The sequence below is a fragment of the Cimex lectularius genome, unplaced genomic scaffold (assembly GCF_000648675.2).
Source record: "Cimex lectularius strain Harlan isolate CLEC.00 unplaced genomic scaffold, Clec_2.1 scaffold299, whole genome shotgun sequence".
Lineage (NCBI taxonomy): Eukaryota > Metazoa > Arthropoda > Insecta > Hemiptera > Cimicidae > Cimex > Cimex lectularius.
Genome location: NW_019392919.1, coordinates 460,684 through 477,154, shown reverse-complemented (window position 1 = coordinate 477,154; position 16,471 = coordinate 460,684). Strand labels below are relative to the sequence as shown.

At 33.5% G+C, this 16,471-nt stretch overlaps 2 protein-coding genes across 2 annotated transcripts; both read right to left on the bottom strand.

Annotated features, from left to right (window-relative positions):
• Positions 1-7,172: 7,172 nt before the first annotated feature.
• Positions 7,173-8,032, bottom strand: LOC106666860 (bis(5'-nucleosyl)-tetraphosphatase [asymmetrical]). The gene is made up of 2 exons (XM_014394344.2): positions 7,930-8,032; positions 7,173-7,763 (listed from the first exon to the last, which is right to left on the bottom strand). The coding sequence occupies exon 2, from the start codon at positions 7,749-7,751 to the stop codon at positions 7,317-7,319; it is 435 nt and encodes a 144-aa protein (XP_014249830.1). The 5' UTR covers positions 7,752-7,763; positions 7,930-8,032; the 3' UTR covers positions 7,173-7,316.
• On the bottom strand, positions 7,173-12,786 carry LOC106666862 (bis(5'-nucleosyl)-tetraphosphatase [asymmetrical]-like). Its single transcript, XM_014394346.2, has 3 exons — positions 12,671-12,786; positions 12,023-12,502; positions 7,173-7,277 (listed from the first exon to the last, which is right to left on the bottom strand). Exons 1-2 carry the CDS (start codon positions 12,779-12,781, stop codon positions 12,062-12,064), a joined length of 552 nt encoding a protein of 183 aa, XP_014249832.2. The 5' UTR covers positions 12,782-12,786; the 3' UTR covers positions 7,173-7,277; positions 12,023-12,061.
• Between the last annotated feature and the right edge of the window lie 3,685 nt (positions 12,787-16,471).

The following is a 16,471-nucleotide window of genomic DNA, read 5'->3' as shown; positions in this document are numbered from 1 at the left end:
ACTGGAAAATGCATTTATTGACTTTATCAATTCTAAAAATTCTGAATTCTACTCAGACGGAATTAATAAGTTACCAACACGTTGGGAGAAATGTATTGAGAGTATGGGAAATTATTTTGATTAAAGAACATTGCTTTAAAGTAACTAGTTTCTTTTTTTTTTGTTTAATACCAAAATCCTGCATTATTTTCCGGACAACCCAATATTTTACTATTATCCACTCTTTGTCTATACGAAGAAGTAGAACGTCTCAACTGTTTATTCGTTTAGTTAAATAAAAGTTTTTTAAAAAGGACTTCCGTTGATTTGCCTGAGTTAATTAGCGCAGTCGGAAGGACGGTTAACTTTTGGAAAGAATTTCGAATTATCTGTCAACAGTGAATTAACCGAACTCACTTTGGGCGTTACTTGGCATCGATGCAAGGACCTCCAAAATTCAACAATGATTCTACAGGTACCAGTGGTGAACATGTTCTTCGCACTCTTGTAAGTCAACAATTTTTTTAAAATTGTAAACAACGGAAAACAACTGGATACACTAAACACAACTAATATTTATTTTAACTAATCATCAGTTATAAATTCTAACAAATACTTAGAAATGGTACCGGAATTCAATGGAGACCCAACCGTTCTAACACGATTAGACATATCGCATAAACTAGTTGACACATTTGTGAATATTAACAACCCAAATAACTTCCAAAATGTATACTTCGCTTTCATGTTTAAGAAATAAGGTCCTGCAGCTCAAGTGATTGAAATAGTAACGTGTCACACTGGGCAAATTTATAAACTGCATTGTTAAAGGGATACGCAGACGAAAGAGACGCATTCACTCTCCAGATTGAAATCTCCAGATTAACACAACAAAACGAAAAACCATATGAGATCTTTCAAAGAGTACAGAACTTGCTAAACTTACAAATAGCATATTTTAAAAACCACAATCCTCTTCAAGCCAACACTTTAATTGATTATGCGAGAGGTGTCGCACTCCGTGTCCTACTAAGAGGTCTAAAAGAACTCCTAGGCTCGCTTATGCAGACTAGGAGCCCATGTAATTTAACAGAGGCACTAAATATCCTCACGAATGATTTTCAGTTCTTGAAAACTTTTCAGGAGCCAAACAATTATCCATTAATGAATCCCTGCTTTCAACCACAAAGTAGACACCCAGCAAGATTCCCCAATCAATATCCTAATTTCCCTCAAAACACAAAATATAACACACAAAGTTCACAAAACACTATGTTCGCCCCGCGAATTTAAGCCTACAACGGACGTGACACCAAACCGACACCCATGTCGATACTAAGTAGACAATCGTTCAGAGAACCCAATAATTTTTTCACACATCAAAATTCCAAATTCGGTCAACATCGTCCAAATTACACTGTATAATAAATTCATCACTTAAATAACCAGACAATCGCCACAGAAAATTCACAACTCCAAAATCCGTCGAGTTTGGAACCTACGGATCATTTATTAGAGTCCCTTACAGATTACCAGAGAGTCACCTAACGAATTTCTCCGAAAACCCATGCCTGCCGTACATATCATGGAAAACACTAGATTTAAAATTGCTGATAGACACCGGCAGCACATCATTTTTTCTTAACCCTAAAGTAGCAGAAAAATATTTTAATGGAAACATTGTTACTGAACCGTTCAAAATTTCTCCCGCACACGCTACTTCTATCGAAAATTACAGTACAGTACCTTGTGCAATACTTTTTAAAATTACAAATTTGAATTTAAAATTTAGAATATTCAAATTCCATGAAAAATTCGATATGTTACTGGTATTGGATCATTGTAAGGCAAAGTGGACCTTCAAAATAACTATTTAATTTTGCCTCATATTAGAATAAAATTATTGTACATGTACACACCCCAATTTAAATCTCGAAACTATTGCATAAATGGAACTCCGAGCAAGTCGTAAAAAGACCGGTGAAGAACATTATGTCTGGCGAAGCAATTATGTCCTACATTCGAACAAAAAATATTGAGATAAAAGAATGTATTGTAAATGTAAACAATCATGAAGCGTTCTGTATTGTCAAAATTTTTAACTAAAATTAATCAAAACTTTCTGTAAGCCAACCCATAAATCTTGAACCTTTCAATCATAAAGCAATGATTCCATTAAGAAGTACTAAGTCGAATAAAGCACATACAAATTTAAGAAAGCTACCCAAGATTAGAACTGACCACATGAATGCCGAGGAAAAGCCAGTTGTACAAAATTTCGTCAAAGAATTTGCAGATATATTCCAACACCGATGGCAACCAATTAACCTTTTCTAACCGAATCAAATACGCCATACGAACTAAACACGATATCCCCATGTACACAAAATCTAAAAAATATCCCCATGTATATAAAGAGGAAGTAAACCACCAGATAAACAGCACGTTAGAACAAAAAATAATTCAACTTCAAACTCACCATGGAACTCTCCAATCTGGATTGTTCCCAAGAAAAAAGATGTTTTTGAACAGCAGAAATTCAGACTAGTAGTTGACTACAGAAAGCTAAATGGCAAAACAATAGATGACCTTTACCAAATTACACAGATCTTCTCGATAAATTGGGAAAAAGACAATACTTTTCTGCAATCGACCTCGCCTATCGAGATGGACCTCGATAGTATTCCGAAGACTGCATTCAACACCGAAAACGGGCATTACGAATTTCTGCGTATGCCGTTCGAGCTGAAAAATTCGCCCCCGCGTTTCAACGCGTCATGGACAATATCCCGAGAGAGATAACCAATTGTATGGTTTACCTCGACGATATAATTATCTTTAGTACGAGTCGTCAGGAACACATTCAAAAATTGGAAGAAGTATTTAAAAGACTAAGGAGACAAATTTTACAGAAAATTTTTAAAATACTGTTGGACAAGACGAAATTTTTAAAACGCGAATTTGCATATTTGGGCCACACAATAACAAAAAAGGGTATAAAACCAAATTTAGAAAAGGTCAGAGCAACACTAAACTACCCAATTCCGAAAACTGTGAAACAAATATAGAGTTTTCTCGCAATTCTCGGTTCTTACCGAAAATTTATCCCTAATTTTGCTAAAAAATGTTTAAAGAAAAACGCGCTTATAATTGTTCATGATTCAGATTATATAAACGCATTCGACACATGTCGACAAATATTGACGAACGACCCAATTCTACAATTCCCTGATTTCAATAAGCAATTCAATTAACTACAGACGCGAGTAACTACGCCATTGGTGCTGTTTTGAGTCCACAAAGCTAATGGTGCTGATCTTCCCGTCGCTTATGCTAGTCGCACGCTCGACGATGCAAAGACAAGATTATCTGTAATTGAAAAAGAACTTCTGGTCTACGAAGTATTCAGAACCTATCTATTCTGAAAAAATGTTAAGATATATTGTGATCATAAACCCCTCCAATGGTTGATGTCATTAAAGGAACCAAATTCACAATTATTACGTTGGCGGCTAAAACTCGAAGAGTACGATTACGAATTAATTTATAAAAAAAGGTTCAGAGAATGCTATTGCAGATGGATTATCCCGTGTAGAGATAAACGCAAACGAAACACTGGACGAAGAGACTTGTAGCGATAAAGAACTCGAGGAACTCCTACAGCAATTTTATTCGCTACAACCTGACTGCGAATGACTATCTACAGGGCACCGGAAGCGACCTACCAGACGCGAACGTGGCACCAGGTGATCATAATAATGTAAATGAAATTGATAACGAATCGGTAATAACAAACTTCCATGAAAATGAACATTCAAACGACGGCGATACGACACATTCCAATTTTGACAGCAATACGACAATCACTGTACCGATAGTTGACACTCCAGTGAATCACGGAAAAAATCAAATAATAATATGCCTCGGTGGCCGCAACGGTTTATGCCCTGACAAGGCGCTCATCAATGTAAGCTGAAGGTCCCGGGTTCAAATCCAGCGGCCCTGCATTTGAACCCGACATACTTACAAATGGGCTTTTTTTCAAAAACACCGGCACTCCGAGGATTGGTATAACCTCTGCTGTTGCGAACACTCGTAAAAAAAGCAAAACTTTGGAAAGGAGGTAATTAATTTAATAAACTCATACGTCGTTCCCGAAACAAAATACTACCCATATTTGGAAGATGATGTGTACGAACAGTTTTGCCGTGTACTTTATCAATCTTCAAACACGCAGATGTAGATTTACGAAACAACAACGCCGGCCCTTTTCAGGGCCACAAAACTCCCAATCACTAAAGTCAGTATCCGATTTTATGATTTTATTAAGCGTAATAATTCAATTAAAGACGAAACCGTGTCCAATTTTAACTTGATCAACCAGACTAGAATGTTTATAGAGAATAAAATATATCATTTAATTGCCCATACAACAAAGAGAACTAATAGAGGTCTTACTAATTAACGGTATTGGCAGTCTAATAAAAATTGTAGAAACCTCGATAGTTTTGATGGAGAAGCCTTTCACAAATTCATGGATAATGTTAAATACAATGAAAGTAATTTAAAGAATCAATTAAATTTAATGTACTCCATAAATAATAAAATAATAAACGATTTCAACGAATCTATTAAAACTCTTCAGATCAGAATTTGGGAAATAGGTAAGAAAAAATATAGAAATTATTGAAATTAAAGATGCATTGCATCAATTACAAACATTATATCACTTACTCTTGAACACTATAGAAGAAATTGAAAATTCAGTTATTTTTTGTCAATAGGGACAATTCACCCTTCCATAATTAGCTTTCATGAATTGTTTTCAGAATTTAAAAAATTAGAAAATCATTATAGAAAAAAAATGTGCTTAGTTGTTCATATCAATAACCCTTCATTACGAAAATATGTTGAATATAAATTGTAAAATTGAAGTGGATCAAATATTCTATTTCATGGGACATCCTATTTATTCTGAAGACCATTTTGAACCATTTAACATGCAACCTGTCCCGAGTAAATATCAGAATAAATTTGTAACAATTAACCCGCATAATCCCTATATATTAAAATCAAAAAATAACAAAATTGTTTATATAAATAAATTTGTAAGAAGAACAAGTTTGTTTTCAGTGGCAAAACTCTCATCTATGAATTTTGGAAGTCTTTTGGAAAGCATGTTCTACTACAGAGTATCAACCTTAGTCTTACACCGCAGCAAATTCCAGAATTCAGAGTCACTCTCAAAAGACTTGATTTGAAAAACATTTCCATTAACCCTCTAAATGAAATTCCCACAATTCCTACAATCTATTCTAATCTGTATTCTTGTACATCATAATCTTCATATTAATGATAATTTGTGTAATAGTATTTGCAAAAAGAAACACTTTTTTATTGTAAATAACTCAACAAAATGTAATCCTGATGATCTGGAGATGTAAACACTAAAAATTGTATTAGCCAATGTTATGTTTATTTAAATAATGTAATTACTGATGTAAATTTGTAATAATTGTATTTGAGACGTTAAAGAATATTGATGTTAATTGAAATTGATTTAGACCTTCATGGAAGCAGTTGAGTTCGTTTAGAACTTCAGGAGGGAGCAGTTACATCAAATTATTGTCATTTTCAAATCGTGGTAAAGTGCATAAGTTACACTTTCCCACAGATATAAGTTAGACAATATTCGTAGAAATTATGTAAGCAGCATTAAACTGCATTTTACACATCTATTTTATTATTATACACTCTTTGTCCATACGTAGACGTAGAACGTCTCAACTGTTTATTCAGTTAGTTAAATAAAAGTAAAAAAATAAAAAATAAAATTAAAAGTTAATTTGCCTGAGTTAATATATATAAATATATGTATATATATTTTGTATACATTTTATATATAATATATAATAATATATATACATTATATATATAATAATATATATATATTCTGTCTGTTTAACGTTCATAGCTGTTTCAGTTCATATTCCGATAACGATTTCTCAAAAATTGTAAAAATTTATGGAACAAAAAATAGATAAACCTGGTCCCCCCTTGTTAGTTGGAGGTGTCCTGGTTGGAGTAGGATGTGGAAACAATGAGGGCATAGGAGTTTGAAAAGATTTTTTTTTCATTTCTGGAGCAAGCTTAAACCATCTTCCCCTGTGTTTGTATGCTTTTAGAATTTTTTTTCTTTCTTCTTTTATAGGTCACAGAATTTGCTGCAAAAAATCATTATTTTTCTTCACAATAATTTCATATTTACAAGATAAGTAATTATTTTGGTATAATCAGTTGGTCGTAACCCAGGAACTTCTAAGACTTTTAAACCTCTAAATATGAAAACACTCCCAATCCTATCTTTCTTACAGCCCAATACGTTTGTTGTTTTTCGTTAAGAATAATTTGAATTTTGTCGCATAAAAGTACTCCTTGCAGTTGCAGGTCACTGGATGGAACGGGAATATCGATTTTGAGGTTCAAACTTTTTAGTTATTCTTATAAAAGTTTCAAAATGAAGTATTATCTATTGTGGAAATATTTGAGTACACCATCCTACAGCTTCAAATACGGGTCATGCAGGCTGATAACTTTTATGAAAAAATGCTAACTGTTTTTGCCCCTGAATAATGTTGTTTTGCCTCACTCTGCTTGTAACGCCGACGTCGCCTCCAGCTCCGTGGTTTATTGACAGATTCAGTTGTAGCTAGTTCTTCTTTAAATTGTTCTGGTATACATATTTTAATAATATGTAAAAATAACAACAATGTACCAGCTTAAGGACGATTACTTACTCCTAATTTTAACGTTTTGACTGAATTGTTTTTCAGCTCAGTAAGCAGTTTAAATTTCAACTTAAAGTCCAAACAACTCGATTAATTACATACAAATTTATTTTACATTCTGGATTCTCTCATGGCATATCGCATTAATTTGTAAAAGAATTTTCACTTAATGTGGATTTCTCTTTCGTTTCTCCTTCGATGTTAGACCCAACTAAATTTTATTAATCTTTACTGTGTTTCTTATCGTTATGAACAATGAACTAACCATTTTTGTCTGATTGTTAGTTTATTTCACATAACTGTATCTTATCTCAAAGCTTTCAACATTTATGATTTCTTATTAATTTATTCTTAAGAATATAAATAATTCTTCGCTTATTGGGAATTGCAAAAAAGAAAAACTAATTTTGAGAGCAGAATAAGATTTTATTAGCGCATAACATGTACACAGTTGTGCTAACCCTATTATATATAATCCTCCATCACCGTTCAAAGTAAATTAAAATGAATGTGTGATTACATTTGTCTTAAAATGGGATGGATCAATGATTAGGGATGTTTTAACAATTCGGCATTGGCTTTGTCGAGTAGTTCTCTCATATTTTGATATCCGACTAACTCCCTGGCTTCATTAAATGGTGCCCACTTGAAAGCTTTATGCTTCTCATGAAGCTGAACGTTGTCGCCGTTCGTGCCTGTATACTTTCCGAGAGTGTACGTGACTTCTTTGTCATTACCGATCGCCTTATATGTCACTTTCTCCTTAAAGTTGGTGAATAATTGCACGTCGCCTCTATTAAACCCGGTTTTTTCGTTCAACGCTCGGTAAACTCCGTCCAGGAATTGTTCTCCAGAGTTCAGGTTAGTCTTGGGCGGTGACCAGTGGTTATCGCCGTAGTTTGCCTGAAGAAGAAGAAACTGCCAGAGACCGGCCTGCTGTCTCGCCAACACTAAACCGGCGGCCAAAACCAAAGCCAAAGCCATTTTTTCCTTCAACTAAAAAATTTAAAAAAGCGGTGAATAGTAAAGGAATAAAAGATATTAATTCAACAATATTTGTAAATAATCCCAACTAGTTTCAATTATTTCATTAATCTGGCAAAATTGTGTACTACTACTAAAGAAATATGAATTACACTTATAAGTAAAATAATATACGAACCTGTGGAGTTACACGAGGGAATAATTTCTTGGACGTTCCTCTGGCCTCTTTTATACCTAGCAAAATCCCTTCTCCATTACTCGTTCCTCTAGAATAAACAACCGATCCGATTGGGCCACGCGTACTCTAAATACAACGCAATATTTTCTTTTACTTTGATCAATTTTATCAATGAATAACTTACGACATCTCCTCGGATCCGCGGTTTAAATAAGGTTAATTTACATTGACGAACCCAATTAACGCCCCACCCTAAAATGTTAATGTACTTAGGTTTGCTTTTATTGTGCACCAAATATAAGTACGGTTGAAAAATTAAGACATTTTTAAATATATGTATAAGTTATAACGGATGTAAGATACGTAAGTTCACTAGTTACGTTCTGGAGCCTAGAAGCGAAAAAATTGTAAAAATAAAAATAAGAAACATTAAATATGGAGAAAGTATATTAAATTACCATAATGTAGCGGTATTAGAGATCCCACAATGCTTCGTAAAAATTAAAACTGCTGAAGCATTTTGTAAAATATTCAACCCAAAGGATACTAGCATTAAATTAACAATAACACAACCATTCGTGGTAAATAATATAGAAGACTACGAAAATTAATCGCGGCATACTGGTCAAAAATTAATAATAATTTTAACATGCTCGGAAAAACAAGGAAACAAAAATTAGGTTTAGATCATGTAAAAACGAACAATTTTAAACAACACTAGGAAAAAATCCGCACAGAACATATGAACACCGAAAAAAGAGAAATGATTACGAAACTGGTGGATAATTACATGGACATTTTATGAAGAAGGTAGGCCACTTACATTTAGCAATAACGTAATGTAAATAATACGGAGAAGGGACGAAATTCCCATATATACAAAAGCGTACAGATATCCGGACGTTCATAGAGAGGAAGTCAATAGACAAGTTAACTCTATGTTACAACGAAAAATTATCAGACCGTCTTATTCTCCATGGAATTCACCAATCTGGATAGTTCCAAAAAAATTGGATCTGTCTGGAAGACAGAAATGGAGAATAGTAATTGACTACCGGAAATGTAATGACAAAACAATAGACGACAAATGTCCAATTCCTAACATTACTGAACCACTTGACAAATTAGGGAGATGTAAGTATTTTACTACCATAGATTTAGCCTCAGGTTTTCACCAATTCGAGTTGGATGAAAATAGCATTCAAAAAACGACATTTTCAACAGAACTAGGCCACTATGAATTTCTTCGTGTGCCCTTCGATCTAAAAAATAGTGCACCAACTTTTCAAAGGACAATGGACAACATACTTCGAGGCACAAAAAATGCTATAGTATATTTAGACGATATACTAATATTTAGTACCAGTCTTCAAGAGCACATGGAAACGTTAAAAGAAGTTTTCGAAAAAAACCTAGAGGTGGTAATTTTAAAATACAACGGGACAAAACGGAACTTTTAAAAACAAGAAGTAGATTATTTAGGTCAATTCGTTACTCGGAAGATGTTAAAGCGAATCAAAATAAAGTACGAGCTATCCAAAAATATCCCCTCCCCAAAACAATAAAAGAAATTGAAGCATTCCTCGGTCTAGTCGGGTACTATGGGACCCCGTACCCACTGTCTAAAAAAAGGAGCGAAAATTAACATCAACGAACCATCTTATATTAATAGTTTCAATCTTTGTAAAAGTATATTAATGAATGATCCAATTTTAAAATACCCCGATTTTTCTCGTCTATTCATATTAACGACGGATGCCAGCAATGTGGCGTTGGGCGCAGTTTTGTCCCAAAATTTTAATGGAAAAGAGTTGCGTATAGCTTATGCGAGTAGAACTCTCTGTATAACGGAAACAAATTTGTCTTCAATAGAACGAGAATTACTTGGAAATATTTGGTCAACAAAATATTCTAGGCCATATTTATTCGGTAAGAAATTACACAGTGCGATCACAGACCGCGATATTGACTGTTTTATACGAAGGAGCCAAATTCTAAATTTTTACGTTGGCGACTCAAACTGGAAGAATACAATTACGAAATTAAATACAAAACAGGAAAATAGAACAAGGTAGCTGATGCTCTTGAATTGAATTGAGAATAGAATTGAGAATAGTACATGAAACCGGTGGCGAAGTAATAGACGAATTAATTAGAAACTTTTATTTCCAAAATCCAGATCTCGAACCCGATAGATTAGATGTTGAAGACGAATCAAATGTAAATCTAGAAAATGAATCCATCATCGTCAATGTAGATGACCTTGCTGGAAATGTAGATGAAAACATCAACGATGACGATGCGACGGTACATTCCAACGGAATTGGAAATACAGTTATGAATATACCGATTATTGAAGGTCCGGTTAATTTCGGAAAAAATCAAATAATAATTTCAGAGTCGAATTTAATCCGGCTAAACCCAAAATTATTAAGTTGATCGGGAATTCAAAAACAAGAATAAGCGTCCAATTTTCAAAGAACGATTTTTGTAATGACAATTTTACAATTTTTAAATGTATAAAAGAACTCATCGTGCCTAAAACAGCAAATCACTTGTATTTCGAGTCAGACTTATACGAAAAATTTGCGAAAGTAATAATGGATGTATTCACTTATTCAGAACAAAAATTTTGTAAATGTAAAGGAAAACGTATCGATGTTTTAGAGGGATCCGATATCAATGAAATTATAGAGAAATATCATATTCACAAATCATAGGGGCATCACGGAAACGGAAAGTAGAATTAAAAGTGTCTAAAAAAAACACAAAAAAAAACAGAACTTTAATGCACAATAAAAGCCAAATGCAGACTGAAACCAGGGTAAGATTTATTCGTACTTGTAACTAATTCTCAAAACACTAACATAACAAAGATAACAAATAAAGATTGACAAAATACTTACTGATCATTACAAAAACAACTGCATTGCCTTGAATACTCTCGTAAATTGAATATTCTCTCTCAGAATCATTGCAATCTCAAAATTACATCGCAAACCCTTGAATGATACTTTTTTAAATTCGAAGAAGATTACTTTAAACAGGGTTGAAAAAGAAAATAACGTGTTACTTTATGCTTAAAAGGTTAAACAAGTTTGTCAATTTACAACCAATTTTTTTATAAAAAATAGCGATAAATCTAAGTTACATAAACTCAAGAGAAAATATGTGGTGCCGTTTGAAGTTAAAGAATTCGATTTCGGTATTACCCTGCACAAAAATGAAAGATTTGACTACGTATTCAATTTCTACGCCAAAAAGTAAGAGGGCTTAAATTATTTTCTGTAGCTCTTTTTGCTTTTGAGGGAAAATGCTGACACCCTGTATAAACATATTCTACACTTACAAGAACGCATTATAACTTTTATTTAAAAAATGTTCTCTTTTTGCCCCTGAATAATGTAGTTTTATACGATTTGATGGCCTCACCCTGCTTGTAACCCCGACCTCGCCACCAGCTCCATGGTATTTCACAGATTCAGTTAGCTAGTTCTTCTTTCAATTGTTCTGGTGTGTCTAATAATATGTAAAAATAACAACAACGTACCAGCTTAAGCACGATTTCGTATTCCTACTTTTAACTTTTTGACAGGAATTGTATTCCCCTCAAAATACTGACTATTTTGTTCCCAGGTAAATAAATTGTTGGAGTTTAAATTAAACTTAAAGTCCAAACAACTCGATGAATTACACATAAATTTATTTTACATTCTGGATTCTCTCATGGTGTATCGCATTAATTTGTAAAATAATTTTCACTTAATTTGGATTTCTCTTTCGTTTCTCCTTTCATGTTAGACCCAACTAAATTTTATTCATCTATACTGTGTTTCTTATCGTTATGAACAATGAACGAACCATTTTTGTCTAATTGTTAGTTTGTTTCACATAACTGTATCTTATGTCAAAACGTTCAACATTCATGATTTCTTATTAATTTATTCTTGGCTATAATTGATTCTTCATTTAAATTGCAAAAAAGAAAAACTAATTTTGAGAGCAGGATAAGATTTTATTAGCGCATAACATGTACACAGTTGTGGTAAGCTTATTTTTTATAACCCTCCTCACCATTGAAATTAAAATCAATGTGTGATTACATTTGTCTTAAAATGGGATGGATCAATGATTAGGGATGTTTTAACAATTCGGCATTGGCTTTGTCGAGAAGTTCTTTCATATTTTGATATCCGACTAACTCCCTGGCTTCATTATATGGTGCCCACTTGAAGGCTTGATGCCCCGGATGAAGCAGAACGTTGTCGCCGTTCGTGCCTGTATACTTTCCGAGAGTGTACGTGACTTCTTTGTCATTACCGAACGCCTTATATGTCACTTTCTCCTGAAAGTTGGTGAATAATTGCACGTCGCCTCTATTAAACCCGGTACTTTCGTTCAACGTTCGGTAAACTCCGTCCAGGAATTGTTCTCCAGAGTTCAGGTCCGCCTTGGGAGGTGACCAGTGGTACACGCCGTAGTTTGCCTGAAGAAGAAGAAACTGCCAGAGACCGGCCTGCTGTCTCGCCAACACTAAACCGGCAGCCAAAATCAAAGCCATTTTTTCCTTTAACTAAAAATTTAAAAAAGCGGTGAATAATAAAGGAATAAAAGATATTAATTCAACAATATTTGTAAATAAATCCCAACTAGTTTCAATTATTTCATCAATCTGGCAAAATTGAGTACTACTACTAAAGAAATATGAATTACACTTATCAGTAAAATAAGTGTAACCAACCTGTGGAGTTACACGAGGGAATAATTTCTTGGACGTTCCTCTGGCCTCTTTTAAACCTAGCAAAATCCCTTCTCCATTACTCGTTCCTCTATGATAAACAACCGATGACATTGGGCCATGTGTACTTTAAATAAAACGTAATATTTTATTTTACTTTCATCAATTTTTCAATAAATGGCAATATGACATCACTTCGGATCCCCCGCAGAGGAAGAAAAATTTCACCCGACTTGTCCATCCCAAAAATATCTATTTTTTGTTTTCCATGAAAATACATATTTTAGGGCTTTACATGATACTTCCGAATCAGATTTTTTAAAAATAAAAATTTGTGAACCTATTTTCCTGGATGCGGTTTTTGGTTTTGTAACTTTTTATGGAGCTAATCTCACCTAATACAATCCTCATATTATTTTCTTGAGATATAATAATCGTCTGTTTTATAATAGCCTTGAAATATATCCACAAAAAAGGCAAAAAAACTGCCTTAAAAAAGAAAACTTTTTTGTTGAGTTGGTTCTTATTTTTCTCATTTGTACTAATACAAAATCCAAACCTTGTTGAAATAGTCTGAAAATAGATAAGTTATACTTCTTAGCTGTTGTAAAATCGTTGCAGTTGGTTAAAATTCAGAGGAGTTAGGAATTGAAGTGAAACATTGGACATCTGGGAAAAAATGTATCCCCGTCTAGTCCAGCCCAAAAATATTTACTTTCTGTTTTCTATAATAAATTTATTTATTCTGATTCTTTCTTACATCGAGTCGTCAATGGATTGATGTGCCGATTAAGAAGCAATTAGCGACGGTAATTCCTCTAACAAAATTGAAGTCATAAGATTTTCATGTAACTATTGGGTTCATTGTAAAGGGCATTGAGGTGATATATGGGAATGAATTATACCGATATCAACTTATTAATCTTATTATTGTATCAACTTAATGTTAGAAAATTTACTCAACCTAGGAAACTATTTAACTGTTTCAAATTTTAAGCAAATTCCCACTAAGCAAATAAATGTAAATAATTAATGTATTTACTATTTTATTACAAACCACATGTAACTGTTTGTTTTTACCTAATCCGTAAAAAATTATATAAATGTGTACCGAAGGTGGAATTATAAATTTAGAAACCTTTTTAAGAACAAAATTATTTGAAATGTTATCAAGAAAAATATTATTCAAGCATTTAAAAAGGATTATCGTTATCATCCGGTCGGGTGTTTTTAAGATTTTTTATAATTTTCCTACGAAGGACTTTATTAATAGCTTTTTCGAAATCAATAACTACTCGAAGTGATTGGCCTTCATTTGCGATGAGGTAACTTGATCCTTTCAGAAATTAGTCCTTTGCCAATCGCAGATTAGTTTAATTTTCATAAAATTTATTTTTGCATCAACCCCAAAGAAAATAAACAAATTGGCTTCTGTAAAACCGATTTTAAAATGGTATTCCTTACCACCCAACCTTCTGTTTAACGATCAATTAACTATCTTCTAATTTCAATTTTTTCTGTTTCACCATTAAGAAGGAGATAGTTATTTATCAGGACCTCAGATCCCTCTGATTTCTATTTCTCATCAGTTCCCTTGTTCTCCCGGATTTTGTTTACAGATGTGTTGTGTATGGGTGACTCACCGAGGAACTTGCCGAGAAGCTTAATACTGTAATGATTTTTTATGTACGTTTTATATTCGGCTATCGAAGGAGGTAGGACTGATCTGTGCACCAACTGGAAATAGCTTTCCTGCCGCAGGCTTCATCGGGTTCTTCCTCTATCAGACTATATCTCTCCATTCCTCTCTCTACATGTATAACCTCCTCGTCTTTCCTCGGTATATATTTTTATAAATAGGAATTTTTGGATAGCCTTATCATGCCTGAATCCTTGGCAATACGTTGTAATGTTAATTAATTTTTAAGTCTCAGTATATAATTTATTTTTCACTTTTCATATTTTATACCGCAGTCCCAATTACACCTATCGATTTACTTGCACCCTTTGATGATGACACAGCGGTACTATGGTCTGACAACGATCCTACAATTGCTCCGGAAGATCTGCGGAGACATACCTCATGTATGTATGGTGTGGACAATTAAAAAAAAAGTAGAGCTTATGCTTAAAAAAATCGGTGTAAATGTTTTCCTCGATGGAGTAGATATTGAGATGCCAGGGGGCACAAATAAGTTGACAGAATGTGCGATGGTATAGAATAATTAATACATTTATACTTACAAATAACATTTTTTGAACTTTCAAACCGAAACGAAAATATACGGGCGAGATGTGATATGAAAATTTCTTGCTGATGCAATATTACATGTACAACAAAACATATTGGTCTTTTATAAAATTCTTTGGCTGGGGATTTTTACTCTCTTATTCCAGTAAACGTACGTAGATTGTGAAAATATTTATTTAGAACGTTAACCATATATTTGAGATTTATTTTTGAGAAAAGTTAAGAGACAATATCGATTGGCCAGGTACTTCTCGTGAGAAATTTGAAAATAAAATGGAACAGTACCGATTGGAGTTCTCCTGGGATGAGCGAACGAATGTTTTCTCATTGCTCGAAGAAGCTTTCAGTTTTATTGCTAGAACGCCTGAGGCGTTGTACAACTACAAATAGCTGCAACTTTCTTGGCCCTGGGATCTGAACAAAGTCGCTTTTTTCTATTTTTTTCTTCTTATTTTTTTCAACGGAAATAAATAATAAAATCATTGTACAACCACATTATAATTCAAGTGTTCTAAAACCAGACGATTCTTCTTCTTTCTTTACTAAGAAAATGTTTAAAAACATAAAACTCTACGGAAAAAAATAATGTTTCTTGGCTTTTTTTTTTACATAAAATTTGGTCTTTCCCTGCCCATGAGAGATGAAATGTCTTGATGAATTATGACTTACTCGGTGTACTGTGAGTACAGAACAAAGGTTGCAATGACTATCAAAGAAAGCGGTAAAAATTTCCATTGGATACATATTTACATCTTCCTCATACTGGATGACATTCCTAAACGCTCTCTATACAAGCCGGCTTCAATTACGTTGGATGATGATGAGGATGAAAGGAGGATACTAGGATGCAGGGGTTTGATCATCACTCAAACCTTCTGGATTATTTTACTTTTCCTAGTTTAGTCCTTAGTTCAGTTCAATTGACTCGATCCTTCTTTTAAGAAGTAGAAAAGCGATTTAAAAACGGACTGATTTTTGTTATTTTTCAAAATAATTTCGGGTAACGTTTTGTGACATATCGCCCAGAAATTATAATTCGATTTGAGAAGAAAAACGCCTTTTGAAAGTTAGGTAGACGTACACTTTCGAATTCCGTTTTACCATATTTTTCGACAAAGAAGACTAAACACAAAGTACTCGGGGTTTTCCGTTGTGCCTGGAAATGTTTATAAAAACCCTTCGGAGGTCTATTAGAACGTTATCCCCGGTAGATGTGTAAAAAGGAAAATAAAGTTTTACAGTACCTTCATTGGCCAAAGGATTTTAATGGGTTTTCGGTGTTATTCAAGTACAAATTAGACAGAAGCACTTACCTCGCTCCAGGCCCCCGGGTAGACACCTCAAATAACGTCAGCCATTTCTACGATCACGGGCAGATCCACATGACCGGCATAATAACAAACCTTATTTATTAGTTAACTTCAAGTCTCACACGACACCATGTTATTCACACTTGTCAAATTAACACCTAATAAACACATTCCATCTAAAAAGGTATATAAAGAAAATGTTTTAGAGAATGATAAGAAAAAACGGCAATAATTAATATTTGC